Source organism: Anomaloglossus baeobatrachus, chromosome 7 (genome assembly GCF_048569485.1).
Source record: "Anomaloglossus baeobatrachus isolate aAnoBae1 chromosome 7, aAnoBae1.hap1, whole genome shotgun sequence".
Lineage (NCBI taxonomy): Eukaryota > Metazoa > Chordata > Amphibia > Anura > Aromobatidae > Anomaloglossus > Anomaloglossus baeobatrachus.
In genome coordinates this window covers 300,818,339-300,844,788 of record NC_134359.1, presented here as the reverse complement: position 1 = coordinate 300,844,788, position 26,450 = coordinate 300,818,339, and the positions used below count along the sequence as shown (strand labels likewise).

Below are 26,450 nucleotides of genomic sequence, written 5' to 3'. Positions count from 1 at the left end.
CGCCTGCATTGCTCAGGTGGATTTTGGCCCATTCTTCCGCACACACTCCTCACATCCTGTATGGAGACTCTAGTCACCTGCATTGCTCAGGTGGATTTTGGCTCATTCTTCCGCACACACTCCTCACATCCTGTATGGAGACACTAGTCTCCTGCATTGCTCAGGTGGATTTTGGCCCATTCTTCCACACACACTCCTCACATCTTGTATGGAGACACTAGTCGCCTGCATTGCTCAGGTGGATTTTGGCCCATTCTTCCGCACACACTCCTCACATCCTGTATGGAGACACTAGTCACCTGCATTGCTCAGGTGGATTTTGGCCCATTCTTCCGCACACAATCCTCACATCCTGTATGGAGACACTAGTCTCCTGCATTGTTCAGGTGTGATCTTTGGCCCATTCTTCCGCACACACTCCTCACATCCTGTATGGAGACACTAGTCTCCTGCATTGTTCAGGTGTGATCTTTGGCCCATTCTTCCACACACACACTCCTCATATCCTGGGTGAAGGCCTAGGCTATGAATCGTTTGGTCAGTATAATAATAAGAGGATCTCTCCTTTTTAATGTTTTATGTATTGCTTTTCCACATATACGTAATTGAAACAGAATGTATAACCAAAACAAATTATGCTGAGGGCTAAGTAGAATACATTTTAGTTAATGAATAAGTAACTGACATTCATGAATAGAAGAGAATAAGTAACTGACGTTGTTCCATTCATAGACGCTCGTCTATGCCTAGACACACCTGAAATGCTTTACTAAAGAATGTTGCTCAAATAAGGGAATGAGTTATGCACAAGCTAGCTGGTTGGTAAACAGATAATGTGGATTTCCTGAATAAGCTGTATATATACTGTATATGCTATGTTTTGAATACAAGGGTCAGAAGAACACTGTGCTTCTCCCGTATAGAGATACATCTCTGAGTGGTCATTTTACTGAGTCATATACATCTGCGTAGTTTTGATCTGGAATCCTCCTTTGAGACACTGAGAGAGACCCCCTTGAGGTCTCCCCCAACAGTCTGGCGTCCAATGTGGGGCCCCCATAAGGAGCACTCCGATACCCAGACACCCCGATACCTTGGACGTCATGGACCAGGACCTCTCTCCGCTCCAACAGGTCTCATCAACCTACAACCCCGGTGTTACAAACTGTGTATTCACTGCCGACAAGGTTGTTCTTAGAGAGGAGGGGGTGACAGGCCATGTGTCCCCGTCGGAGTTAAAGGTACCCGATAGTGACTCGGTGGTGGTACCCGCTGGGGGCCCAGTAGCTCGAATCCTACCCTGTGGTGTGGATTTCAGTTGTCACAAGAGATCCGGAGGATGGATAGTAAGACGGCAGCAGTTGGATATAGCTGGTTAGACTGACCCGATCCATAGTTTGAGGATACGTGGGGGATACCCGTAATCGAAGATAGGGATTATGACAATAAATTGGTACAGCTGACCAAGTCCGGAGGACGGGACATTCTTGTATGTGACATTTTTGTACGTCCTCCTCCTTTCACGGGACACCTTTTGTTTTTACTTAGCTGAGTGAGCTAGAGTAAGGGTGGAACGCCCCAGTGCCGGCCGGACTGTAGCGTGCACCATATAGTCTAGAATTAGTGTAATCCAACTGCCGCCAAGACGGCAACAATGCTTAGGCGGGGAAAGAAGAAAGTTGAGAAGTCGGAAGGTTCGCAGAATGTTATAGAAGTAGTGACAGAGAGGAAAAGAAAGTTGTGCGCCATGCCTTAGAGGTTTTTAAGGTGTTAGGTTTGCCTCGGAGCGGACGGCTACAGCCATCACAATGGAACGCGGCGCTGAAGGGAAAGGATAGAAAATAGATAAAAGATTGTGGGAAGATGCACAGGTGTTTGGTAAAGTAGCGCAGATGTTGCAGTCAGAAGGATAGGTTGAAATAGAAGAAGAAGGTGCAGGAGACAGGGGTGTATAATAACCCGGCTAATTCAAATTTACATCATGCTGGGGGAAGTGTCCCGGCAAATGGTTTTACAAGGTGGTCAGACGATTCAGGAAGAATCTGAGGAATGTGTTGGACAGCCTGGTGAGAATAGAGAGTTTACAACTACAACATTTGTTAATTTGAATCCCTGAAGTGTGGACCCCTTATTGTACAAATAAGTGAACATTTTTAACAATTGGTGTTTTAAAAGTCCAGCAGCATTATATCTTAAAATAGAATAGGGGCAGGTAAATGCATATTTTTGTGTTAGCTAATCCAAAAATCTTCAAAGACTTATCCCAATAATGTTGGAAGGTATTATATCCATTTGTAAAAAAAATAGATCCAACAGAGATGTGTATTATGGAAAATTAGATTTCTTGAGATATGCAAATTAGGTTTTTCTTGTTTTTATGGTGATTTACTTGGACAATATATTTTTATTTTGTGACTCTGCGTACAGACTGCCAGTATTTCATTAATATTTTGGTTTTCCTTTCTTTCATGGATATTAGTGTACAGTATATACGAACCGTGTTATCTATCATTAGGTCTCAAAATTCCCCAGCAGTGTATATTGTTGCAGAGACATGGGTTATATCCAGTGTTTGTCTTGTTTGCGTTTTATAGTAATTAGGCGGCTTTCACACTACGTTTTGTTAACATGCGTCATGAACGTTTTTTTAACGCAAAAACGGATCCAGCGCAAATGCGTTTTCATTTCAATGCATTTGCAATGGACTCGCGTCAACATGTGTTCATATGCGTGTGCGTGCGTTATTGTGAGGATCCAGCGACTTGCAGCTTTTTAACTTTTTTCAAAAACGCTACTTGTAGTGTTTTTGAGTTGCATCCAAATACTGTTTTTCACTGGATCCTGACTATACTGCACGCAAACCGCTGGCATGTTGATAGACAGGATCCTGCTTGCTCTACTGAGCATGCACAGAAACCAGCCTCAAGTGATCAGTCTCTCTCTCCTCTCTCTCTCCCCCGCCTGAGAGCGGCGGACGCTCGTAACCAAGGTAAATATCGGGTAACCAAGCAAAGCGCTTCGCTTAGTTACCCGATGTTTACCTTGGTTACTTGTGCAGGGAGCAGGCAGCCCGGCTCCTAGCAGCTACGGATGCTTGTAACCAGGGTAAATATTGGGTATCCAAGCAAAGCACTTCGCTTAGTTACCCGATGTTTACTTTGGTTACCAGCATCTGCAGCTGTCAGATGCCGGCTCCCAGTCTATCACGTTCAGTTCCCCTCACTCCCGATCACATGACTTCAATGCCCGCCCATAAACTTCAAGTGACAGGATCCTGTAAAATAACACATGTGTTTTTCTTTGTAAAAACAGGATCCACTTTTACGGCAAAAAAACGTTCATGACGTATGTAAAAAAAACGTAGTGTGAAAGCCGCCTTAATTGTCTTATTTTTCTTTTAGAGAGAAGCAGCATAAAACTGTGAACTTTGCTAGATTAGTACGCTAAAAACAAAAAAAAAAGTGTTTTTATCTATAGACTAAGATCATGGACATAAATATATATAAAAAGTATTATTTGGGAGTTGAGAGTGTCAGATTAGTAGGAAATTGGATTTAATGAGTACTTGCAATGTGAGTCTCAGGGATCAAAATGTTAAAGTCCATTTCTAAATTGAAAATAATAAATTAAAGCTGTTAGTAAAAGTTTATAATACTAAAAGATTGAATATTGAATGATTGAGTGGTTGTGCTGGAGGTGGCTGTGGAAGACACTTAAGATAGATCCAGTGTGCAGGTGGGATTGAGTCAAGTCAGTCATAGGGGGAATATCTTAATAATTAAAAAAATTAAATTAAAAAATAAATAAATAAATAAAAAAAATAATATATATATATATATATATATATATATATATATATATATATATATATATATATATAAATTAGTTGTGGACTGGATAAATGAATTCTGAGAGTTGCATGTTTTTAAAAATAAATAAATAAAAAAAATAATATATATATTTTTTTTATATATATATATATATATATATATATATATATAATCTATATATAATTTAGTTGTGGACTGGATGAATGAATTCTGAGAGTTGCATGTTTTTAAAAATAAATAAATAAATATATCCAAGGGAGGAGAGAAATTTTGGCTAGTTAATCCACCAAGGAGAAGACAAGCCTTGTTTGATTTTGGCTTCAGGAGGCGGAGCCAAAATACAGGTTTTCCCAGTTTGTAGGACAAAGAATTAAAGTTTCAGCTTACATGGGGGGGGGGGGGGTAGTCCTATTGTTTGCTATAAAAAAAAAAAAAAAAAAAAGAGAGACTTTTGCCTACTTTCAGCAATTCATTGTAACTTATATTGGAAAAAGTCATTGACAATAGCGTTTTATTTTACGGATTCTATCTAAACAGAATAAATTGAATTGTGGACATGTTTAGATTTATTGGTAGATATTGGAGCATAGAGGTCAGGCTGTGTACCATTAGTTCATTATTATCTTTATTAATAATATATTTAATAATAATTACAATAATTTGGTTTAAGGTGTGTGGATGATTTATGGTATTCTGCGTTTATGATATTTAATGTCTTGAATCATCTGGGGGTTTTTTTTATAGAAAGAAAGATTGTAATGCAGATTTCTGTGGTGCAAGCGAAAGTTAAAAAGCCATTGATATAGTTTTCCATTATAAGGTTACACATAACGCGATATTTATGGTGTTCCCGATTAGGCACAATCTACACAATGTGACTTTTGTGCCTAATTGTAGAATCCGGGGCCACACACTTTTTGCATCTAATTATGCTTTGAATAATATATTCAAAAAGGGGGGTAAAATGATATGGAAAGTCACCTATTTTTAAGGTTTTAATTTGTTCACCGATTGAGTTTTTTCCTTTTACGTCGTCTTTATATTTTTATGTGTAAGGAGGATACAGCAGATATACATATATCTCATGATCGCTTCCAGGAGATGGAGAAAGCAACTGTCACGCCCGACAACGTCTCTGAACACCCACTTGATAATGCAGATTACACCCTGTTTACAGATGGCTCAAGATTTGGTGATGGAAAGGAGACCTTTCATACAGGCTATGCCGTAACCACCGCAGTGTCAGAGGTCAAAGCTGCAGCCCCCCCCAGCCCGAATGTCCGCCCAAGAGGCAGAACTTGTGGCCCTGGCTGAAGCCTGTGCCTATGCTGAAGATGCTACTGCCAATACTTATACAGTCTCTCGATATGCTTCCGGCATAGCGCATGATTTTGGTGTCATATGAGCAAACAAAGGGTTCATCACCACAGCAGGAACTCATCAAAAATGCAGACTGATGTTTGCCCGGTCCAGGCCGAGACAAGTTGCCATCTTGAAGGTCCAAGTCCATGGACCCCAGACCACAGAGGTTGCCAGAGGAAATGCCTACGCTGACAAGAAAGCTAAAGAAGCCGCTTTAATGAAAGTGGAAGAATCTGAATGCTACAGTTAGGTCCAGAAATCTTTGGCCAGTGACACAATTTTGGCGAGTTGGGCTCTGCATGCCACCACATTGGATTTGAAATGAAACCTCTACAACAGAATTCAAGTGCAGATTGTAACGTTTAATTTGAAGGTTTGAACAAAAATATCTGATAGAAATTGTAGGAATTGTCACATTTCTTTACAAACACTCCACATTTTAGGAGGTCAAAAGTAATTGGACAAATAAACCAAACCCAAACAAAATATTTTTATTTTCAATATTTTGTTGCGAATCCTTTGGAGGCAATCACTGCCTTAAGTCTGGAACCCATGGACATCACCAAACGCTGGGTTTCCTCCATCTTAATGCTTTGCCAGGCCTTTACAGCCGCAGCCTTCAGGTCTTGCTTGTTTGTGGGTCTTTCCGTCTTAAGTCTGGATTTGAGCAAGTGAAATGCATGCTCAATTGGGTTAAGATCTGGTGATTGACTTGGCCATTGCAGAATGTTCCACTTTTTTGCACTCATGAACTCCTGGGTAACTTTGGCTGTATGCTTGGGGTCATTGTCCATCTGTACTATGAAGCGCCGTCCGATCAACTTTGCGGCATTTGGCTGAATCTGGGCTGAAAGTATATCCCGGTACACTTCAGAGTTCATCCGGCTACTCTTGTCTGCTGTTATGTCATCAATAAACACAAGTGACCCAGTGCCATTGAAAGCCATGCATGCCCATGCCATCACGTTGCCTCCACCATGTTTTACAGAGGATGTGGTGTGCCTTGGATCATGTGCCGTTCCTTTTCTTCTCCAAACTTTTTTCTTCCCATCATTCTGGTACAGGTTGATCTTGGTCTCATCTGTCCATAGAATACTTTTCCAGAACTGAGCCGGCTTCATGAGGTGTTTTTCAGCAAATGTAACTCTGGCCTGTCTATTTTTGGAATTGATGAATGGTTTGCATCTAGATGTGAACCCTTTGTATTTACTGTCATGGAGTCTTCTCTTTACTGTTGACTTAGATACAGATACACCTACTTCACTGAGAGTGTTCTGGACTTCAGTTGATGTTGTGAACGGGTTCTTCTTCACCAAAGAAAGTATGCGGCGATCATCCACCACTGTTGTCATCCGTGGACGCCCAGGCCTTTTTGAGTTCCCAAGCTCACCAGTCAATTCCTTTTTTCTCACAATGTACCCGACTGTTGATTTTGCTACTCCAAGCATGTCTGCTATCTCTCTGATGGATTTTTTCTTTTTTTTCAGCCTCAGGATGTTCTGCTTCACCTTAATTGAGAGATCCTTAGACCGCATGTTGTCTGGTCACAGCAACAACTTCCAAATGCAAAACCACACACCTGTAATCAACCCCAGACCTTTTAACTACTTCATTGATTACAGGTTAACGAGGGAGACGTCTTCAGAGTTAATTGCAGCCCTTAGAGTCCCTTGTCCAATTACTTTTGGTCCCTTGAAAAAGAGGAGGCTATGCATTACAGAGCTATGATTCCTAAACCCTTTCTCCGATTTGGATGTGAAAACTCTCATATTGCAGCTGGGAGTGTGCACTTTCAGCCCATATTATATATAGAATTGTATTTCTGAACATGTTTTTGTAAACAGCTAAAATAACAAAACTTGTGTCACTGCCCAAATATTTCTGGCCCTGACTGTGTATGGCCATGGTTACGACCAGAGCTCAGAAGAAGAGGATTCTACAAGATCTATCTTTAGCTGAACCAAAAGATCCCAGAGACCGCATAAATGTTGGTAGAACACCAATGGATCGGCTCAAGGCAGAACAAAGACTAGTAACAAGAGAAGAACTGCAGACATGGAAGACAGAAGGAGCCAGGCTAGAAGGTGACATCTGGAAGGTCAACAGTCTACCCTGCCTTCCTAGAAGAATGTATGCCGCCATAGCTGCCTGGGGACATGGTCCCACCCACAGAGGGAAAAACCAGAGCCTAGAAGTGATACGCAAGTTCTTCTATGCCCCTGGGATATCTACCATGCTTGCTGCCTATAACAAGAGCTGCCATGTTTGTCAAACTTGTAACACCAGAAGGACAGAAAAAGTCCCACCAAAACACCTAGCAAAGCCCCTGTACCCGTTCCAGAGGATCCAAGTTGACCACATCCAGTTGCCCAAGTATGGGAGATACGAATACTGCCTAGTGGTAGGGGATGTTTTCTCCAGTTGGCATGAAGCCTTCCCAGTGACCAATATGACGGCCATAACAACAGTAAATAAATAAATCAGTGAAGTTGTATGCAGATATGGAGTACCTGAAGTAATTGAAAGCGAACAAGGACCTGCCCTCGTAGCAACCGTCTATCAAGAACTATTAACCATGTTTGGATCACAAGTTGCCCTGCATACCCCGTATCATCCTCAATCGAATGCGAAGGTGGAAAGAATGAATGGCACCCTTAAAGGGAACCTGTCACCAGATTTTTCCCTATTAAACTAAAAGTCTCCCCTTCTGCACCTCCTGGGCTGCGTTCTATGAAGGTGGACCTTGGCCCTGACTCCCCTTCCAGACCCAAAAAATAACTTTATAAAACTTGGCTGTAAGGTATGCTAATTACCATGGTTGGCCAGATGGGCGGGCTCATTTTCTGCTCCTTTCCCCCCTCCTGCCGATGATCGCCGTCCTCCTTTCTTGATTGACGTGATGACGCCTCCGTCATCCTCCTCATGAGTTGTGTCTTGCTAACCGAAAGAATGGAGATAAAAAACCCCAGTGGTAAACCCTATGAACTATGGGTCAATATGACATCACCTGTGAACACTCTTTTTGACTACTGCTCAGTGGTGGACTGTTCGGGGACTGCCTGGGCGTGGAGGGGAGCGCAATTTATTTTGGGGATGTGAATTGCAGATCATGGAATGATGTGGGAGGAAACACTGGGGAAGATTGGGGATATAGACGTAATTGGAGTCCCAAGGGTGGTCCCAAATGAGTATAAAGCAAGAGACAAAGTAGCAGCGGGGGTTTGAGTCTCTTATTCCAATCACCACGGTTAACAAAAATGTTGCATGGATAAATTATAATTACTGTATATAAGGGGACAAACGAGGCTATAGCCATGGCACCTTCCCTTCAGTATCACATACACCAGTAGCCCCCTCCAAATCTGACACAATGGTTACCATCAAAGCTCAACGACCCAAAGTCAAGCTGAAAAGGTTATTATAAAAGGGGGCCACGGGGCTCAGATCCCCTCTGTGGGAACTGAGGGGAAGACGTTAGGAAAGACCGTGATTAGCACGCACCTATATACCATAGCTGTGGGACACTGTACTCTCTGGGTAACCCTCACGGAGTAAGAAGACAGATAATCTTATTAAGTGGGGTTGTGAAGGCCTAGGCTATGCATCGTTTGTTCAGTATAATATGATCTCTCCTTTGAATGCTTTATGTATTGCTTCTCCACATATACCTAACTGAAATATTAACGGAATGTATAACCAAAACAAATTATGCTTAGGGCGAAGTGGAATAAGTTTTAGTTAATGAATAAGTAACTGACATTCATGAATAGAAGAGAATAAGTAACTGACATTGTTCCATTCATAGACTCTCGTCTATGCCTAGACACACCTGAAATGCTTTACTAAAGAATGTTGCTCAAATAAGGGAATACGTTATGCCCAAGCTAGCTGGTTGGTTAATAGATAACGTGGATGTACTGAATAAGCTGTATATATATGCTATGTTTTGAATACAAGGGTCAGAAGAGCACTGTGTTTCTCCCGTATAGAGATACGTCTCTGTGTGGTCATTTTTCTTGATTCATATATACATCTGTGCACTTCTGATCTAGAATCCTCCTCCGAGACCCTGAGAGACACCCCCTGGGGGTCTCCCCCAACACCTGTATGGAGACACTAGTCGCCTGCATTGCTCAGGTGTGATTTTGGTCCATTCTTCCACACACACTCCTCACATCCTGTATGAAGACACTAGTCACCTGTATTTCTCAGGTGGATTTTGGCCCATTCTTCCACACACACTCCTCACATCCTGTATGGAGACACTAGTCGCTTGCATTGCTCAGGTGGATTTTGGGCCATTCTTCCGCACACACTCCTCACAACCTGCAGGTCCCGGCTCCTTCTATGATCTCTGAGCTTTAGTTCCTTCCAGACATTTTCTATTGGATTCAGCGCCGGTGATCGGCTCGGCCATTCTAGATGATTTTTCTCTTTCTCTGAATCCAGTTGAGAGATTCCTTGGCTGTTTGTTTGGGATCATTGTCTTGGTGACATGTTCTCCCTCGTTTCACCTTATTCATCCTGGTAGATGGCAGCAGATGTTTATCAGGAATTTCTCGGTACATTTGTCCATTTATGCTTCCTTCAGTTACGTGAAATTTGCCAGTGCTGTCTGGAAAAACAGCCGAACACCATGATGTTCCCACCTCCACACTTCACTGTTGGTGTTTTGGAGGTGATTTGCCTTTTGGCCACCAAACATGGTGTGTATTATGGCCTCAGTTCAGTTTTGGTCTCCTCTGACCAGACTATATTTTCTAGTATTTCCCAGGAGTGTATAAATGTTGATGAAGATACTTAAAACGCTCTTGAATCTGCTTTGTGTTCAGCAGTGGAGTCCTGTGTGGTGAGCGTGCATACAGGGGCGTGCATACAGGGGCGTGCATACAGGAGTGTGCATACAGGGGCGTGCATACAGGAGCGTGCATACAGGAGCGTCCATACAGGCCATGGAAGGGGAATGCATACAGGGGCGTGCATACAGGGGCGTGCATACAGGGGCGTGCATACAGGAGCGTGCATACAGGGGCGTGCATACAGGGGCGTGAATACAGGCCATGGAAGGGGAGTGCATTACTTATTGTTTGCTGTGAGATAGTTGTCCCTGCTGATTCCAGGTCTTTCTGTCGCTCAACACAACTGTCCTTGGATCTTGGACAACTCTTCTAATAATTTTTTTAACTCTTCTGTTTAAAATGTTGCGGTGAGCACCTGGTCGTGTTTAGTTTATGGTAAAATTATGTTCTTTCCACTTCCAGATTATGGTCCCAACACTGCTCACTGGAACCTTTAATTGTTTAGAAATTCATATGTAACCAATGCCATCAGTAAGTTTTGCAACAATAAGGCGAAGGTCCAAGGCAGCTCACTGGTTTTACCCATCATGAGATGTTTCTTGTGTGGCTCCTGGGTAATGAGACACTTTTTTAAGGGCCATCAGTTGAACCAGATGATATATTTCCCTAAGAAGATTGCTTTCTAATTATTGATAGATTCATGCTAGTGTCATTAATTTCCATGGCCTTTTGTACCTCTTTCTTTGTGTGATCAATATTTTTTTACTCTTTCATTTCTCATTATTACACAACTTAAATTATGGACATCTATGCTTTGATTTCTTTGCCTGTATGGATTGGATGGGTTGTTACTGACCTCTGGTGAGAAATTCATGTCAACAGCAGCTTTAGAAATACATTTACTTAAAATTGGTGACGTGTTCAATAATTATTGCACCTGCTGTATATACATGTATATAGGGGCAGTACATTATTGTACTGTTAATGCACAAGAATAACTGCTACAGATTTTTATTGTTTATTTATCGGCCTTCAGCTCGATATCGAGCCATGGTGACTTGATGGATGAACGCTCTGTAGGAAGATCGATCTTGTGCAGCCTAGATAGGTCCACCAGGGTCTTCTCTGCCCACACAGGTCCACCAGGGTCTTCTCTGCCCACACAGGTCCACCAGGGTCTTCTCTGCCCACACAGGTCCACCAGGGTCTTCTCCGCCTAGATAGGTCCACCAGGGTCTTCTCTGCCCACAAAGGTCCACCAGGGTCTTCTCCGCCTAGATTGGTTCACCAGGGTCTTCTCCGCCTAGATTGGTTCACCAGGGTCTTCTCCGCCTAGATAGGTCCACCAGGGTTTTCTCCGCCTAGATTGGTCTACCAGGGTCTTCTCCGCCTAGATAGGTCCACCAGGGTCTTCTCCGCCATTATCTTGATTGTATCAAGCCATCTGGTTGCCGATCTTCCTCTTTGCCTTGTTCCTTCTATTCTGCTGACCATGATGTCCTTCTCCAGTGATTGCGCATTGTGTGATGTGTAGACAACTCGTAGCTTGGTGATCCTTGCTTCCAGTGACATGTCTGACTTGACTTGTTCCAAAATTGATGTTTGTTCTTCTTGCCATCCATGGCATTGATAAGCCCCGTCTCCAGCATCACATTTTGAAGGCGTGGATTCTTCTTCTGTCTTGTTCCTTTATCATCCAGGTTTCGCATCTATACGTTACTACAGAAAAGACCAGACTATGTAAGAGCCGAGACCAGACTATGTACGAGCCATGTCTTCGTCACGAGTGAAATGTTCCTCAATTTGAGGACTTTGTCCAGTGATTTCATTGCTGATTTGCCCATAGCTCTTCTCCTATTGATGTCTGGTGTCGTCTCTGCATCTTGCGTGATCATTGATTTGAGTAGGTCCTTTACATGTTCCTGTTCATCGTCAGCCTCCATCTCACACATGTCCCAGTCATACCTGGCAGTAGTCAATATCTTTGTCTTCTTTGTATTGAGTAGGAGTCCCATGTTCGAGCTTTCTCTCTTGACCTCCGTAATAAATCCTTCCATCTATGTCTGTTGCTATCAATGTTATACCTTTTGCGTATTTAAGATTGTTGATGATTTGTCCAGAAATCTTCATTCTTTCCTCTTTTTTTGGCTAGTCCTGAGTCTCTCATTGTTTATTCGTGTGTGTGTGCAGGGTGTCAGAGTTTTAGTTTTCCCTTGTCTGTCTGTCCAGCACTAGTCAGAAGCAGAGCCAAGAATGGGACTCTGGCATCACCACCATCGGCGGTAATCCGGAGGTTAGGGATAGACTTGGATCCCCTAGTGTGAGGGACAGTATAGGAGCCCCTGTCCCCGGCTATCCTAGCCTTGTGACACCCGTGAGCCTTTCCCCCACACAGTAATGTGGCTCCCGTGAGCCTTTCCCCCGCACAGTAATGTGGCTCCCGTGAGCCTTTCCTCCGTACAGTAATGTGGCTCCCGTGAGCCTTTCCTCCGCACAGTAATGTGGCTCCCGTGAGCCTTTCCCCCGCACAGTAATGTGGCTCCCGTGAGCCTATCCTCCGCACAGTAATGTGGCTCCCGTGAGACTTTCCTCCGCACAGTAATGTGGCTCCCGTGAGCCTTTCCCCCGCACAGTAATGTGGCTCCCGTGAGCCTATCCTCCGCACAGTAATGTGGCGCCCGTGAGCCTTTCCCCCGTACAGTAATGTGGCTCCCGTGAGCCTTTCCCCCGCACAGTAATGTGGCTCCCGTGAGCCTTTCCCCCGCACAGTAATGTGGATCCCGTGAGCCTTTCCTCCGCACAGTAATGTGGCTCCCGTGAGCCTTTCCTCCGCACAGTAATGTGGCTCCCGTGAGCCTTTCCTCCGCACAGTAATGTGGCTCCCGTGAGCCTATCCGCCGCACAGTAATGTGGCTCCCGTGAGCCTATCCTCCGCACAGTAATGTGGCTCCCGTGAGCCTTTCCTCCACACATCATCCCTGCGGTGCCTCGCGCTGACGTCCTGCTCCGGTCTCCTCCGTGCTTCCTGCTCTGGCGTTTGGGTGCCGAGTTCCATGCATGTGCACACTAAGGCGCGCGCTCTCCTTTTCTTAAAGGGCCAGCAGCACCCAACCTGGATATGACCCTTGCAGGTACTGGGTACTTAAGGCATCCTCCCCCATTGGGAGGTGCCTGTTCAATGTGTTCTCGCAGTCTTTTGTGCCTGTGTTAGTTGTCAGGTCCCCGTGCTACCCTGCACTCCATATTAGTTTTGACTCTGCCTTCGTTCCCGCCTGTTTGCATTCATCTACCGCCTGTTCCTGCAAACACCTTCTGGCAGTCAGTCCCGGACCCCTCCTGACTCTGCTACATCTGTCCCGGTTCCACATCTACGTCCTGTGGCACCAGGTGCTGAGGTATCGGGACCCCCCGGGGCTGCCTCCGGGCGGACACTTACCAGCGTGTGGCGGTAGTGAAGACACGGTGGCCGCTCAGGTCCGCTCCCCGGGTCAGTGAACGGTACCTGGGTCCAGTGGATCCACTTCCACCTCGTACGGTAACCGGGTGTGACACCAACATCCTGATCCACACAAATACATAGAACAAATGCACAATACAGAGAAAAAAAAAATACACCCCCATTTTACATAGGAGTAAAATGGGGGTGCATCTGAGGCTATGTGCGCACGTTGCGTAAAAACATGCAGTTACGCTGCGCTTTATAGCACAGCGTAACTGCATGCGTCCTGCGGCCCCTGCACAGTCTATGGAGATTGTGCAGGGGCCGTGCGCACGTGGCGTCTAAGAGCGCAGCGCTTCGGCAGTAGCCGAAGCGCTGCGCAAAAAGAAGTGACATGTCACTTCTTTCCTGCGCTTTGCCGGCAGCTCCTGCTCTGTCTATGGGAGGAGCTGCAGGCAGAGCGCATGGAATCGGCGCTCACTACGGACATTTCTGCAGCGATCTAAAGCGCACATGTGCTCTTCAGATCGCTGCAGAAATATCTGCAGGGCTAGTACGCAACGTGCGCACATAGCCTTACAATGCGAATATGGCTCATCAGGGCGACAACTGTGGTGGAGCGGGGTCATAGGAGGCAGGGTCGGCGATACTGAGGGTGACATGGCAGTGTTGTGAGGGCGGTGGGCGCTTGATCTGACTGCGGGGTACATTGAATTGCCTGTGATTGGCGCGATGAACTTCCAGAAAATGGCTGCGGAGGCCTTTCTGCGCTTGCGGCCATTTTCTTGTAGTCCATCACATCAACCGGGCCGATTCAATAGAACCCGCAGTCAGAACAGGCACCCGCCACTGCAACAACACCCCGACACCCCCCGTCCTCTGACCCTCTGGAGTCGCTCCACTGCAATGACACCCCCGCAGTAAGCCGGATCAATGCACCCGCCACCGCGACACCCGAGGCCACAGTACTGCTGAGCCTCCGTCTACTGACCCTCTTGAGATGCAACACCCCCTCCTCCAAGCCCGCAGCATCGCTGACCCCCCTGAGCTGCGACACCCCTGCCTCTGAGCCTGCAGCATCGCTGACCCTGGCTCCTGTGACCTTCCTGAGCCGCTCCACCACCCCTGCTCCAGCACCGCCGCACCATCGCTCCAGAACCCATGCTCCAGCACCACCGCAACATCGTTACAGCAACCCTGCTCCATCGCTCCATTGCTCCAGCAACCCTGCTCCAGCACCACTGCTCCAGCACCGCCGCACCATCGCTCCAGCACCGCCGCACAATCGCTTCAGCAACCCTGCTCCAGCACCACTGCACCAGCACCATCGCTTCAGCACTGCCGCTCCAGCACCACTGCACCATCGCTCCAGCACCACCGCACCATCGCTCCAACACCGCCACTCCAGCACCACCACACCATCGCTCCAACACCGCCACTCCAGCACCATCGCTCCAGCACCACCACCACCGCACCAGCACCCCGCTTCAACACCGCCACTCCAGCACCGCCGCTCCAGCACCACCGCACCATCGCTCCAGCACCGCCGCTCCAGCACCACCGCGCCATTGCTCCAGCACCGCCGTATCATCGCTCCAGCACCCCCGCTCCAGCACCACCATACACACAAATACACAGTAACACATCACTATACAGCGCTACAGTAATTCCGATATACAGAGCACAAATAATGCTCCATATACAGTGCGCAAATAAAGAACAATAAATAATACCAATATACAGTGAAACTATTTCCTACCATATACAGAGCCCGAATATGGACCAAAAAAATCCCATCAACTATAAAATATTCACGGCTTACAAAAGTCCAAAAACCAGTCCAATATACAGTGCGCAAATAATGCGGAACCAAATACATAGAAGGCTAAAATAACAGCAACATTCACAACACAAATAATAGCCTCATATAGAGCTGACTATGGAAAATAAGGAAATAAAAAATATCCCATCCACCGAATGTCACACACCGTGCCCCAATAATTAAGAAATCAGGTCACAAATATTGCGGTAACTCCTGCGATCGTCCAGCAGAGGGCAGTACAGACCTACACTTCTGCATCGCACCGCCGAAATCCCGACCCCGGCCGCAATATATACTATACATTGTCACCATGTTATGAGGAGACGCATTGTGATATTATCGTTATCATATGATCAGGAAGACGAGGGGGCGACATTACTATCTGCAGGACGTGGCCGCAGCGGGTGCAGGATAATGACCTGCAGGTGACGCCGAGCGTTTGTGCTTTAAAGATTACCATATTTATTGACAAATTTACGGTCTTCACACAACGACCACTGAGGAGTCTCAAACACCAAACTCCCTTTCACTAAGAGTTTTCAGCAGGATCATTATCATCACAGGAAGGAACACCTCTATGCACAGCGGAGTCCACCAATCACACAACAGGTGATGTCACAGCTCACCTCCTCCTCCTGCATAATACATTACTGATCCTGATATAAACAATGAAGAAATGGGGAGCCTGATGGCACACATGTATAGGTGACCCTTTATGCTGTGCACCGTGTGCAGAATTATTAGGCAAGTTGTATTTTAGAGGGTTTTTTTTATTATTGATCAACAACTATGTTCTCAATCAGCCCAAAAGACTGATAAATATCAGCGCTTAATATTTTTGGCAGTTGGAGGGGTTTTTAGATTTGGTATCTTAGGAGGATCTGTGACGCCCTGGGCAAGCCAGGGGGTCACAGGTCACAACATCACATGCACCCCACATTCCCTGCAGGTACACCGAGGCTAACCAAAAATCCTTGTTGCCTTCCTCCAGAGGCTGATGTTCACAACAGGGGGTGGAGCCAGGCGGTTGGCTCCGCCCACCGAGGAGTTCACAGCCCTGGAGGCGGGAAAACCAGGCAGTTGAAGTCTAGCTGAGGGCGAGAGTGGAGTCCAGCTAGGGCAGTGAAAGTGAAGTGAAGCTGGTGAAGTGGTAAAGGAGGAAAGCAGGAGTAGTGACAGAAAAGAAACAGTTAAGAAAGCCTGAAGTTGGTCCGGGTGTGTGCCCCAGACAGTGACAGCAAGGTCAGCAGACGGCGGTGATAGTCTGCAGGGGGACTGCTCGGAGGTTGCTGGAAGGACCGTGGACGGGTAGTGGCCCGGCGGTCTGGAGCGGTATACGAAGAACAGTCAGCACCAGGGCAGGGGCCTCTCGGATCCCGGCAAGGCTAGGAGTCGCCATAATTTGCCAAATCCGTCAGTGAAGGGGACCTCTGTCTCCAAACAACCAAGTCCTGATTGAAGGCAACAGCCCAACCGTGAAGGGAAGACACCGCCACCGCCAGGGCACCAGTTTCCCAGGGCCAGCGCCTGCGGGCAAGAGTAGGGCTCCTTCGGCCCAGCTTGAAGCCGAGGAGTGGGTAACCAGTGGGAAGCCATCGCTACCAAAAAGGACTTTATATAGGTGCAGGGAAGAGACCGTCACCGCTAACTACAGGGAACCGCAGCACCGTGAACCATCCGAGGGACCCGTCCAACCAGCCGTTTGTTTACCGAGAACTGTGTCGTGTTTACTGGCTGAGTGAGTACCTCCGTGTCGTGCGGCACAGCGCTGCCCCTGCGCCCCTGCACCTCCACAGGCCCCATCCCCGCCTGTCCACCATCCCAACCCCATCACTGGGCCTAGGGATCACCAACCCCTACCCACGGAGGGGCAACACAACAACTTGCTGCTCCACACCATCACTCCCGGGATCCCCAGACAGAGCAGCGGTGGTGTCCACTCAATCACCACAGCCGTGGGTGGCGTCACGGACAATAAACTATCCCCACACCCAAACCCCCCTTTCACTCACGGGCGAGGAGCGCCACTAGGGTCCCCGGGATCCGGCCCATCGCTCGAGCCACCGAGCAGCAGCAGGCCGCGGCAGCCGGACCCGAGCAGTGGGAGAGCGCGGCATCCCCTCCTCCGCCCGCGACAGATCTGTCTGTGCCGGTGACTATTACTGTGCAGAATTATTAGGCAACTTAATAAAAACCAAATCTATTCCCATCTCACTTGTTTATTGTCACCAGGTAACCAATAACTGCACAAAATGTAGAAATAAACATTTCTGACATGCAAAAACAAAACCCAAAAAATGAGTGCCCAATATCGCCCCCTTTCTTTATGATGACCCTCAGCAGCCACCATCCATAGATTCTGTCATTGCTTGATCTGTTTACCATCAACATTGCGTGCAGCAGCCACCACAGCCTCCAGCCACCACAGCCTCCAGCCACCACAGCCTCCAGACTCTACAGCCTCCAGACACTGCTCCCAGAGGTGGACTGTTTTCCCTCCCTGTAGATCTTACATTTTATAAGGGACCACAGGTTCTCTATGGGGATCAGATCAGGGGAACAAGGGGGCCATGTCATTATTTTTTCCTCTTTTAGCCCTTTACTGGCCGGCCACGCTGTGGAGTAGTTGGATGCATGTGATGGATGTGATGGAGCATTGTCCTGCATGAAAATCATGTTTTTCTTGAGCGATAGCGACTTCTTCCTGTAGCACTGCTTGAAGAAGTTGTCTTCCAGAAACTGGCGGTAGGTCTGGGAGTTGAGCTTCGCTCCATCCTCAACCCGAAAAGCTCCCACAAGTTGATCTTTGCTGATCCCAGCCCATACCAGTGCCCACCTCCACCTTGCTGGCGTCTGAGTCGGAGTGGAGCTCTCTGCCCTTTACTGATCCAGTCTCTGGCCCATCCATCTGCCCATCAAGAGTCACTCATTTCATCAGTCCATAAAACCTGTGAAGAATCAGTCTTCAGATATTTCTTGGCCCAGTCTTGAGGTTTTATCTTGTTTCTTGGTCAGAGGTGGTGGTTTTCGGCCTTCCTTACCTTGGCCTGTCCCTGAGTATGGCACACCTTGTGCTTTTTGATACTCCAGTAACGTTGCAGCTCTGAAATATGGCCAAACTGGTGGCACATGGCATCTTGGCAGCTTCACGCTTGATTTTCCTCAATTCATGGGCAGTTATTTTGCGCCTTTTTTGCCCAACACGCTTCTTGTGACCCTGTTGGCTATTTACCATGAAACGCTTGATTGTTCGGTGATCACGCTTCAAAAGTTTGGCAGTTTCAAGACTGCTGCATCCCTCTGCAAGACATCGCACAATATGGACTTTTCAGAGCCCGTCCAATCTCTCTTCTGACCCATTTTGCCAAAGGAAAGGAAGTTGCCTAATAATTAAGCACCCCCTTATATAGGGTGTTGTGTCATTACACCGCACCCCTCCTCATTACAGAGAGGAACATCACCTGATTTACTTCATTGGTAGTTGGCTCTCAGCCTATACAGCTCGGAGTAGGACGACATGTATAACAAGTATCATGTGATCACAATACTCATCTGCCTAATAATTAAGCACCCCCTTATATAGGGTGTTGTGTCATTACACCGCACCCCTCCTCATTACAGAGAGGAACATCACCTGATTTACTTCATTGGTAGTTGGCCTATACAGCTTGGAGTAGGGCGACATGTATAACAAGTATCATGTGATCACAATACTCATCTGCCTAATAATTCTGCACACGGTGTATATGAGGGTATACCGCTCCTATATGGGATTCTGTTTCTCCCTATCCTCCTATTCTGGTTTTTGGTATCTCTTCATTTTTATGTATTTGTAATCCACCAGCCATCGTTGTCTGGATCTACTTATGTGCACTTTATAATAAGAGCAGCTTAAAAGACTACATGGCACGCTGTGTTATTACTTTCTTCATTGTTTATATCTAGTTAATGAGCTACAGCATTTACTATGAGATCCTTATAGCTTAGTATTTTTTCTATATTACCGATCCTGAGAAACCTCCTGTATTATACTCCAGAGCTGCACTCACTATTCTGCTGCTGCAGTCACTGTGTACATACATTACTGATCCGGAGTTACTTCCTGTATTATACTCCAGAGCTGCACTCACTATTCTGCTGCTGCAGTCACTGTGTACATACATTACTGATCCGGAGTTACTTCCTGTATTATACTCCAGAGCTGCACTCACTATTCTGCTGGTGCAGTCACTGTGTACATTACATTACTGATCCTGAGAAACCTCCTGTATTATACTCCAGTGCTGCACTCACTATTCTGCTGGTGCAGTTACTGTGCACTTACATTACTGATCCTGAGTTACCTCCTGTATTATACTGCAGAGCTGCACTCACTATTCTGCTGGTGCAGTCACTGTGTATATACATTACAGATCCAGAGTTACCTCCTGTATTATACTCCAGAGCTGCACTCACTATTCTGCTGGTGCAGTCACTGTGTACATACATTACTGATCCTGAGTTACCTCCTGTATTATACTCCAGAGCTGCACTCACTATTCTGCTGGTGCAGTCACTGTGTATATACATTACAGATCCAGAGTTACCTCCTGTATTATACTCCAGAGCTGCACTCACTGTGTACATACATTTCTTCCCCTGACGCAGTCACCCCACTGCGGGGCTCCAGTAATGTCGGGCATTGGTTTTTCCACATCTGATGATTGCAGAGATGACCCGCTTCGTCTCCAGAGCGTGCTGTTCAGTGGGATGAATATCAAAATTAAAAAGGTGATCAGGAAAAAAAAAAATTCCACCCACGTGTTTTTTGCTTCTGTGCAAAACTAAGTGACTTCATACCGTAGTTGCAGACTGTAAAGTGTCACTGCGGCACGCTTGTGGCATACCCCTTCACAGCCAGCAGGGGCAGCGCTGAGCCACTATCCAATGTGTGATTTGTTTTGGAGTCTGCACCACTTATTTCTCTTTCTATTCATGAATCAGGAGACTCAGGCTTAACAGAGCAAAGGCTCATGGGAAAGCAAGAAGTGAATGGAAACACTGATTGTACCCCCCACAGACCACATTGCCCCAGCCAGCTCCATGTATACTAGACCGCACTGCGGTGCAACAGGCCGGACAAGAGTGACACCCTGCACCTGTCTGCAAATACCGAGACCCAGAGCGGCCGAGACCTCCACCCAGGAGGAATGTGCTGACACCGCCCGACCGCAGCATCTGCTCCGACAGCTGCATGGTGCACAAGATGGCGGCACAGTGCCCGAACACACCGCCACATGCCAGACAACAAGCCCCGACTGTTCTCCTCTACAAAGCTCACTGGTGTTTAGCATCCTGGAAATTATGACTCCATCAGCAGAATAGTGAGTGCAGCTCTGGAGTATAATACAGGAGGTAACTCAGGATCAGTAATGTATGTACACAGTGACTGCAGCAGCAGAATAGTGAGTGCAGCTCTGGATTATAATACAGGAGGTAACTCAGGATCAGTAATGTATGTACACAGTGACTGCACCAGCAGAATAGTGAGTGTAGCTCTGGAGAATAATACAGGAGGTAACTCAGGATCAGTAATGTATGTACACAGTGACTGCACCAGCAGAATAGTGAGTGCAGCTCTGGAGTATAATACAGGAGGTAACTCAGGATCAGTAATGTATGTACACAGTGACTGCACCAGCAGAATAGTGAGTGCAGCTCTGGAGTATAATACAGGTGGTAACTCAGGATCAGTAATGTATGTACACAGTGACTGCACCAGCAGAATAGTGAGTGCAGCTCTGGAGTATAATACAGGAGGTAACTCAGGATCAGTAATGTATGTACACAGTGACTGCACCAGCAGAATAGTGAGTGCAGCTCTGGAGTATAATACAGGAGGTAACTCAGGATCAGTAATGTATGTACACAGTGACTGCACCAGCAGAATAGTGAGTGCAGCTCTGGAGTATAACAGAAGAATCAGTTGTGCTCCTTTAGTATCTGCCATGCCTCATTTCCGGCTCCAGCCCCCAGGCACGGTTGTGCACACCCCTTGAACCCCCCACAACATAAACCACAGATCATATTGTGCAAACCAGGTTGAGGGTTTATTGAGTGATCAGATTGGTCCCGGGCGGCGCGCGGCAGCGGTTCTCACAGGACGAGGCCTTCGGGTTGTAATACTTGTATTGCGGAGAAGTAACGGAATACGATGCGGTGGTGAGTGGGGGAGGGGCGCTCAGTTCTCGTACACCCACTGGTGGGCACTGCTCTGGTACTCCACCACCTCCTCTGGCTTAAACCACAAGGCAATCTCCTTCTTGGCACTCTCCACAGAGTCACTGCCGTGGATGATGTTCCTGCAGAAAAAGGGAAACAGTCAGCAGGGTGCAACAATCACTGTACCTCAGCCCATACTGTATCACCAGCAGCATTGTGATTGCAGCTCTGGGTGTGACTGGACCTGTCACATCAAAGCAGTAACACTGGCCTCGCTCCACGGCCCGGCATTACTGTAATCTCCGCCGTTAGCAGCTGTCTGGCAGGAATGACACATGTTAATCTGCGGCTGCAGAGCAGAGATCACACTGCACCCTGGATTATCAGTCATCCAGCTCCGTGACCTCCGGGATTATAAGGAACCCAGAAAATAAGTCACTGCCATATCAGGCCAGATTATAGGAGATGCTCTCCCTGTGAAGGAATTGCCCTGCAAGCGATTGTCTTTCCTCTATCAGCAGTTTTGGTTTTTTTTGTGACATTTTAGCAGGTTGAATTGTGCAGCCATTGTGCTCTCAAAAAGGGAAAATAAATATTGCAACGAAAAAAAAAGCCACCAATATGCTGGAAACCGCTAAAAAGTGCAGAGACACCCCCCGCTCCTACGAGCAGATCTGCACACAGCTGCCACTACAGAGCAAGCGGAGCCGCCGCAGCCGCCCCACACTACAGAGCAAGCGGAGCCGCCGCGCCCCACACTACAGAGCAAGCGGAGCCGCCGCGGGCGCCCCACACTACAGAGCAAGCGGAGCCGCCCCACACTACAGAGCAAGCGGAGCCGCCCCACACTACAGAGCAAGCGGAGCCGCCCCACACTACAGAGCAAGCGGAGCCGCCGCGGCTACCCCACACTACAGAGCAAGCGGAGCCGCCGCGGCCGCCCCACACTACAGAGCAAGCGGAGCCGCCCGCGGCCGACCCACACTACAGAGCAAGCGGAGCCGCCCGCGGCCGACCCACACTACAGAGCAAGCGGAGCCGCCCGCGGCCGACACTACAGAGCAAGCGGAGCCGCCCGCGGCCGACACTACAGAGCAAGCGGAGCCGCCCGCGGCCGACACTACAGAGCAAGCGGAGCCGCCCGCGGCCGACACTACAGAGCAAGCGGAGCCGCCCGCGGCCGACACTACAGAGCAAGCGGAGCCGCCCGCGGCCGACACTACAGAGCAAGCGGAGCCGCCCGCGGCCGACACTACAGAGCAAGCGGAGCCGCCCGCGGCTGCCCCACACTACAGAGCAAGCGGAGCCGCCCGCGGCTGCCCCACACTACAGAGCAAGCGGAGCCGCCCGGCCGACACTACAGAGCAAGCGGAGCCACCCGCGGCCGACACTACAGAGCAAGCGGAGCCGCCCGCGGCCGACACTACAGAGCAAGCGGAGCCGCCCGCGGCCGACACTACAGAGCAAGCGGAGCCGCCCGCGGCCGACACTACAGAGCAAGCGGAGCCGCCCGCGGCCGACACTACAGAGCAAGCGGAGCCGCCCGCGGCCGACACTACAGAGCAAGCGGAGCCGCCCGCGGCCGACACTACAGAGCAAGCACATTACAGTTCACTGTCGAGTGACGGCAGCAGGGGTCCGGCTCGTGGGCGACTCACCTGCCAACCTGGATACAGAGGTCTCCCCTGATGGTGCCGGGCTTGGAGTCGGCGGGGTTGGTCTCTCCCAGCATGACGCGGCCGGTCTTCACCACATTTAACCCTTCCCAGACCTGCAAAACACGGGAGGATTACTGGAAACCTCTGCACAGATCTGTGGATCTCCCTCCTTAATCCACCAGTGATGGGTCAGTGACAGCAAAAACCCCGACCTCAACCCTTACAGCCTGCAATATGCACATGAGGGTTGGTGCAACCATCTGCAGTTTGACAAGGGGGTGGTGCATTGTTAGATGATCACCCCGGTAGACAGAAATACACCATCACAAGACTCCAGGAAGGTTTAGAGGTCACAGATGACCTTGGAGAATCCCTCCCAGCACTGACCATGGCGACCACGGGCCCGGAGTGCATGTAGTCCACCAGTCCGCTGTAGAAGGGCCGGTCCTTCAGGTCGATGTAGTGCTGCTGCAGAAGCTCTTTGGAAGCCTAAAGAAGAGAAATAGCGCACATGTAAGACTGCAGCAGGATCACGGCAGGAAATTCAGCCCCGGGAACGGGCGTCTACTACACAAAGGGTTAATGTGACGAGGAGAAAAGGAAGAGTTCCTTCTGCAAACCCGGAAGCCCCGGAGCGCTCGCCAGCACCGCAAAAGGTCACGGAGGCTCCGCACAGCAGATTAGACCAGAGCCGGCGCTCCGGACACACGGGATTAGGAATAAGGAAGATTAGCACCAAGGTCAGAGGTCAGAAGTCAGATCAGGTCCTGGCAGTCTCAGGTCAGGGATAAAGGGGGGGGGGGGGGGAAGGTAGGGGAATTGGCACACCCCAGGAGGCACAAGCCAAGGACAGATGGGACAGGGAGCCCAAGCAGCCCCAGATCCAGGATGGGGAGGGACGGACACCCCAGCAGCCTCAGATGCAGGATGGGAGGGGGGGGCAGTGGCCTCAGATCCAAAGTGGGGGACCCCAGCAGCCTCATATCAAGGGTGGGGGGCCCCAGCAGCCTCAGATGCAGGAAGGGGGGGGGGGCAGCTCAGATCCAGGATAAGGGGAGGGGGGGGGGGCAGCCCAGCAGCCTCAAGCCCAGGATGGAGGGATAGGGGAGGGGGGGGGGACCCTTCCCGCTGTCCACCCAGGAGCGGCGCTCACGTTCTGCATCTTCAGGGCCACCAGCTGGAAGCCTTTCTTCTCGAAACGCTTGATGATGTCGCCGACAAGGCCTCGCTGGACGCCATCGGGCTTGACTGCGATGAAAGTCTGCTCCTTGTTGGCGGCCATCCTGAGAGGGAAAGTCAGACCAGGACAAAGTCAGAGAAAGGTGGCTGACAACAGAGAACAATACCAGCAATGACAGATGTAACCCAGATGACAACTATAAAGTCTAAGGACAGCCTCTGACAGCCAGCTGGCGCACTACAAGTCCCAGCAGCACAGCCCAGAGGTGGGGGCAGCCACAGAGCACAATATACTGAAGGGAGATAGCACAAAAGAAGGGGCCAGGCCCGAGACCGGCACACCGCGCTCCCGAGACTAGCACACCCCGCCGGCACACCGCGCTCCCGGGACCACCACACCCCGCCAGCACACCGCGCTCCCGGGACCAGCACACCCCGCCGGCACACCGCGCTCCCGGGACCAGCACACCCCGCCGGCACACCGCGCTCCCGGGACCACCACACCCCGCCGGCACACCGCGCTCCCGGGACCAGCACACCCCGCCGGCACACCGCGCTCCCGGGACCAGCACACCCCGCCGGCACACCGCGCTCCCGAGACTAGCACACCCCGCTCCCGGGACTAGCACACCCCGCCGGCACACCGCGCTCCCGAGACTAGCACACCCCGCCGGCACACCGCGCTCCCGGGACCAGCACACCCCGCCGGCACACCGCGCTCCCGAGACTAGCACACCCCGCCGGCACACCGCGCTCCCGGGAATAGCACACCCCGCCGGCACACCGCGCTCCCGGGAATAGCACACCCCGCCGGCACACCGCGCTCCCGGGACTAGCACACCCCGCCGGCACACCGCGCTCCCGGGACCAGCACACCCCGCCGGCACACCGCGCTCCCGAGACTAGCACACCCCGCCGGCACACCGCGCTCCCGGGAATAGCACACCCCGCCGGCACACCGCGCTCCCGGGAATAGCACACCCCGCCGGCACACCGCGCTCCCGGGACCAGCACACCCCGCCGGCACACCGCGCTCCCGAGACTAGCACACCCCGCCGGCACACCGCGCTCCCGGGACTAGCACACCCCGCCGGCACACCGCGCTCCCGGGACCAGCACACCCCGCCGGCACACCGCGCTCCCGGGACCAGCACACCCCGCCGGCACACCGCGCTCCCGGGACCAGCACACCCCGCCGGCACACCGCGCTCCCGGGACCAGCACACCCCGCCGGCACACCGCGCTCCCGGGACCAGCACACCCCGCCGGCACACCGCGCTCCCGGGACTAGCACACCCCGCCGGCACACCGCGCTCCCGGGACTAGCACACCCCGCCGGCACACCGCGCTCCCGGGACCAGCACACCCCGCCGGCACACCGCGCTCCCGGGACCAGCACACCCCGCCGGCACACCGCGCTCCCGGGACTAGCACACCCCGCCGGCACACCGCGCTCCCGAGACCACCACATCCTGCCAGCACACCGCGCTCCCGAGACCACCACATCCTGCCAGCACACCGCGCTCCCGGGACCACCACATCCTGCCAGCACACCGCGCTCCCGAGACCGGCACACCCCGCCGGCACACCGCGCTCCCGAGACTAGCACACCCCGCCGGCACACCGCGCTCCCGAGACTAGCACACCCCGCCGGCACACCGCGCTCCCGAGACTACTACACCCCGCCGGCACACCGCGCTCCCGAGACTACTACACCCCGCCGGCACACCGCGCTCCCGCCTCCCGGAGCGCAGCACTCACTTTCACTAGGGGAGACTGGAGACGAAAGAAGAAAGAAAACCCGTTCTGGCTGTATTTATACCACAGCTGACGTCAGCAGCTTCTCATTGGCCACGATGACGGGACGAGCCGGGCGCGTGTGACGAGGAATCCGATTGGTCAAATAGAAGGGTCACTACTATTGGCCGTGCTTTTTCAATAGTTATGCAGAGCGCGGTGCATGCTGGTCCTGAGTAAATTCCGTCCATAGTAACCAGAGGGCGGAAGTGGCCCCCAACATGAGGCAAATGACTGTCACTAACATTCCGGAACATGGGGCAAATGACTGTCACTAACATTCCCCCAACATGGGGCAAATGACTGTCACTAACATTCCCCCAACATGGGGCAAATGACTGTCACTAACATTCCCCCAACATG

At 49.9% G+C, this 26,450-nt stretch overlaps 1 protein-coding gene across 1 annotated transcript; it reads right to left on the bottom strand.

Annotated features, from left to right (window-relative positions):
* Positions 1-21,319: 21,319 nt before the first annotated feature.
* LOC142245666 (nucleoside diphosphate kinase A2) lies at positions 21,320-26,146 on the bottom strand. Its single transcript, XM_075318573.1, has 5 exons — positions 26,052-26,146; positions 24,265-24,394; positions 23,499-23,600; positions 23,112-23,224; positions 21,320-21,593 (listed from the first exon to the last, which is right to left on the bottom strand). Exons 2-5 carry the CDS (start codon positions 24,391-24,393, stop codon positions 21,473-21,475), a joined length of 465 nt encoding a protein of 154 aa, XP_075174688.1. The 5' UTR covers position 24,394; positions 26,052-26,146; the 3' UTR covers positions 21,320-21,472.
* Positions 26,147-26,450: the final 304 nt, after the last annotated feature.

What these genes read in the sequence shown, in the direction of transcription:
- LOC142245666 (XM_075318573.1), bottom strand. Translation starts at nt 24,393, where the DNA reads ATGGCCGCCAACAAGGAGCAGACTTTCATCGCAGTCAAGCCCGATGGC. An exon ending in CCGGGCCCGTGGTCGCCATG is followed by an intron (nt 23,225 to 23,498) that starts GTCAGTGCTGGG and finishes CGTGTTTTGCAG; the next exon opens with GTCTGGGAAGGGTTAAATGT. An exon ending in CTCTGTATCCAGGTTGGCAG is followed by an intron (nt 21,594 to 23,111) that starts GTGAGTCGCCCA and finishes CTTTTTCTGCAG; the next exon opens with GAACATCATCCACGGCAGTG.